This window comes from Oncorhynchus mykiss, chromosome 3 (genome assembly GCF_013265735.2).
Source record: "Oncorhynchus mykiss isolate Arlee chromosome 3, USDA_OmykA_1.1, whole genome shotgun sequence".
Lineage (NCBI taxonomy): Eukaryota > Metazoa > Chordata > Actinopteri > Salmoniformes > Salmonidae > Oncorhynchus > Oncorhynchus mykiss.
The window spans coordinates 12,837,117-12,840,808 of NC_048567.1; the positions used below are offsets into that span (position 1 = coordinate 12,837,117).

A 3,692-nucleotide genomic window follows, 5' to 3' on the forward strand; every position below is an offset into this window, starting at 1 on the left:
CCCAGACTGTGTATGGGAAATGATTTAAGACTGAGACTCTCTCTAATACAACCCAACATTGCAGAGTTATGTGCATCCTTTCAAGCACACCCTCCTCATTAACCTGTGGTGAGTTATTCACAATTGCAGATGAACAAATAAGGTTTTATATGTAAGATGGTTAACTAAAGAGCAAAATTATTGATTATCATTATATTATTACTTGTGCCCTGGTCCTATAATAGCTCTTTGTCACTTCCTACTTTGTTGTGACTAAAACTCACACTCATTTTTATGTTTAACTGTATTGTACTGTATAGTGTGTGTGTGTGTCAGGCTTACAATAAACGCAAAAAAAAAAAACATTTGAGAGTGCACTGACCATTGTGCTGGAGGGGGTACGCAGCTGGAGATTGAATGTTTGAAGGGGTACGGGACAAAAAAAGTTTGGGAACCACTGTTTGAATAGAACATACCAGAGGGGGGCATTGTTTACTAGGCTGCCTATATTATTTGGATCATCTGATTACCACCAGTGTTTGTCATACATTGAGGTTATTGACAGACCAGTGGACTCCTTTTCCTAAAGAGATGTACGTATAGCATTTATAGAATGGCATGTACTTCTAAGTAGCAGCAACATCAGCCAGGGAAACTAATTTTTCTTACTTTGATAGAACATTTTACTTTGATAGATTTTTCTGCCTGTGGTGCTCTTTACCACTGGTGGTAACTAGTTGCACAAGTGAATAACAGCTGCTATGTTATTCTAGCTGACATACTAATGTTGTGTTGATGTGATCATACACTACTCATTGTTCAGATTTTAAACTCTAATGGCTGCACAGACCCATGGTACCAAGCCTGTTCCCAGGCCAAAAAGCACTTTCAGTATCAATCATTGAACATGCTTTTAAATGAAGTGGTATGAATGAAACTGCCCACCAAGTTGATGTTTGTGCCTCTGCCTCCACCAGGTTGTGGTGCTGTGGGTGGGCACCCATAATCACAGTCACACTGCAGAACAGATCTGTGGAGGCATTATGGCCATAGTCCAACTCATCAAGGACAAGCTGCCGAAGGCTTACACTCTCGTACTGGTGGGTTTTTCTTCCTCTTCTACCACATGTGACTTAAACCGTTGTAATGGGAAATGTTTGATTAATCATTTTCCTGTATGTGATTCACTGTTACTAAGTACTGATGTTCCTTCCTTTGACCTGTATGAATGTGACTGAATGCTCTCCCATTTGTTCACCTGGAAAATCCCCTTTACAATCATTAACCTTTTGATAACCCAAACCTAAATTATGAACTGCATACTTTATGGACTCCATTATCATTGCTAACTATATTGGCACGTTTGTCCTTTGATCGTCTAGTGACTATAATGCACAGTAGGTTGGTGGGACCTTCATTGGGGAGAATGGGCTTGTGGTATGGAATGGCTGAAGCTGAATCAGTGGAATACTATCACACACATGGTTTTCAGGTGTTTGATGCCATTCCATTTGCTCCATTCCGAACGTTATTATGAACCGTTCTCCCCTCAGCAGCCTCCTGTGCTATCATGTATGTTTCCAACCACAGGGAGTGCTGCCCAGGGGTAAGATGCCCAACCCCCTGCGGGAGAGGAACGCCCAGGTCAACAAGCTGGTCAAGGATGCAGTGTCCTCTCTCCCCCACGCCTCCCTCCTCAACGTTGACCCCGGCTTTGTGCACTCGGACGGCAGCATCTCCCACCAGGACCTGTATGACTTCCTCCACCTCACCCCTCAGGGCTACCAGGCTGTGTGCCAGCTGCTACACGCCCACCTCAAGGGCCTGCTGGATGGTTTTTTTAAAAGTTTTTTTAGTTTATTTTTTATTTTTACAGGGACAGTGCACATTAATCAACGTTTCAGTAAAAGTGCCGGTTTTAGCCAGCCGGCTAATTTTCAACCGCAGTCCCTGGGCAGGTTATTAAAAACAATTACAATATAGACAATAGCAGCATAGAACAAGCAAGACATAGCATACAGACAAAGCAACATAGGACAAGCAAGACGTAGCATACAGACAGAGCAACATAGGACAAGCAAGACATAGCATACAGACAGAGTAACATAGGACAAGCAAGACGTAGCATACAGACAGAGCAACATAAAACAAAAAGCAGCAAGACAAAATTCATAAAAGCAACAAAGTGTTTCCACACCTCACAAGCTACAGACAACAGACAACATGGAAAGCGGCAACACACAGCTAGGGACCATGTTCACAAATCTGATTGACCTTTAGCCATGTCTTCAAGCATTTTGTGAAAGTGTGATATGTGGTGCAGTTATGTGTGTCTGATGGCAGTGTATTCCAGACATGGGAAGCTCTCACAGAGAAAACGGATAACTAAAGGTGCTTTTCCTTAGGGGAACTATACAGTCACCTCTCATGGCAGACCTTGTGGATCTGCTGCCATATGTCTGGGTTTTCTGTTTAACAAAAATATTGAGTGGAGGGGGAGCCAGGCCATTAAGGATCTTGAATACAAGACATGCGTCGGTGTATTGCACAAGATTTTCCCAACTCAAGAGCTCATGCTTTCTAAGGATGTGACAATGATGATGGCTATTGGGCTTCCTATCAAGCACTTTGAGAGCCTGTTTGTAGACAGACTGAATAGGTTTTAATGTTGTACAGCAAGCTTGGGCCCAACTAGTCAAGCAGTATGTTAAGTGGGGGAGTATCATAGATTTGAAGTACAGTTTTGCTACCTCTGTAGTCAAACAATTTCGTATAAATCGGAAATTAGCTAGGTTGAATTTGGTTATTTGAATTACCTTTTTCACATGCTTTTTAAAAGAGAGGTTGGAATCAAGTATGATGCCAAGGTACTTAAAATCGGATACCACCTGGAGCTTCTCCAGTGACACATAGACATCTGGCTCAGTAGCATCTGTTGCCCTCTTTGTGAAGAACATGCAAACTGTTTTTTTCACATTGAGATGCAAACACGAGTCACTGAGCCACTTTGTAACCTGGACCATTGTTGAATGTTGATTGTGTCAAAATGCAATGCATTAAAACCAATGAAAGCTTACAGTTTGTGTGGACATTGCTTTATTTGTAGCTTCCAACCACTGAAGTGTGTCTGCATGACGGCTCTGCAAAGAAAAGTTTTTAAAACAAAATAATAACATCATTGACCTTTAGCTGTATCTTGTCAAAATATCCAGTGTGTGTGTTCTAGAGTGTGTTTGATTGCTTAATGTACTCAAAACAATGGGGGCAGCGAAAGTTGGAACACAAAAATTTAGAGATTTATTGTATTGGGATGACCAAACAGTTTTATACCGGCATGTGATGATGTGAGCACATCCAAGATACTGTACCTGCATATGTTGAGTTATGCCTGAGCAGAGAACCACAAGAGAGCTGTCTAGTGACACACAGCACTGTGATGAGACGTTGGACCTGCTTCTTCGTATGGTTTGTTGGCAGTGTCAGTTGTCGAGAAGTATTTGTTTACTACTTCCACCTTACAGCTTCTAACATGCTGAAAATGGACGCTCAAGAGACCAAGTGTAAATATCTGTTTTTAAGTTGGTCTTCAGAGATACCATCGACATGGGGATGAATGATCCAGCCAATCCAGCGTAGCGGTGTGGAGCCCAATACCATGACTGATTAATGGAATCCAGCAAGCACCAAACCGTTATGCCGTGAAAGAATGTTCA

General features: G+C 42.0%; 1 protein-coding gene across 1 annotated transcript; it reads left to right on the forward strand.

Moving 5' to 3' along the window:
• Positions 1 to 935: 935 nt before the first annotated feature.
• LOC110503610 (platelet-activating factor acetylhydrolase IB subunit gamma-like) lies at positions 936 to 3,099 on the forward strand. Its single transcript, XM_021582034.2, has 3 exons — positions 936 to 1,079; positions 1,570 to 1,849; positions 3,086 to 3,099. Exons 1-3 carry the CDS (start codon positions 1,023 to 1,025, stop codon positions 3,097 to 3,099), a joined length of 351 nt encoding a protein of 116 aa, XP_021437709.2. The 5' UTR covers positions 936 to 1,022.
• The last annotated feature ends 593 nt before the right edge of the window (positions 3,100 to 3,692 follow it).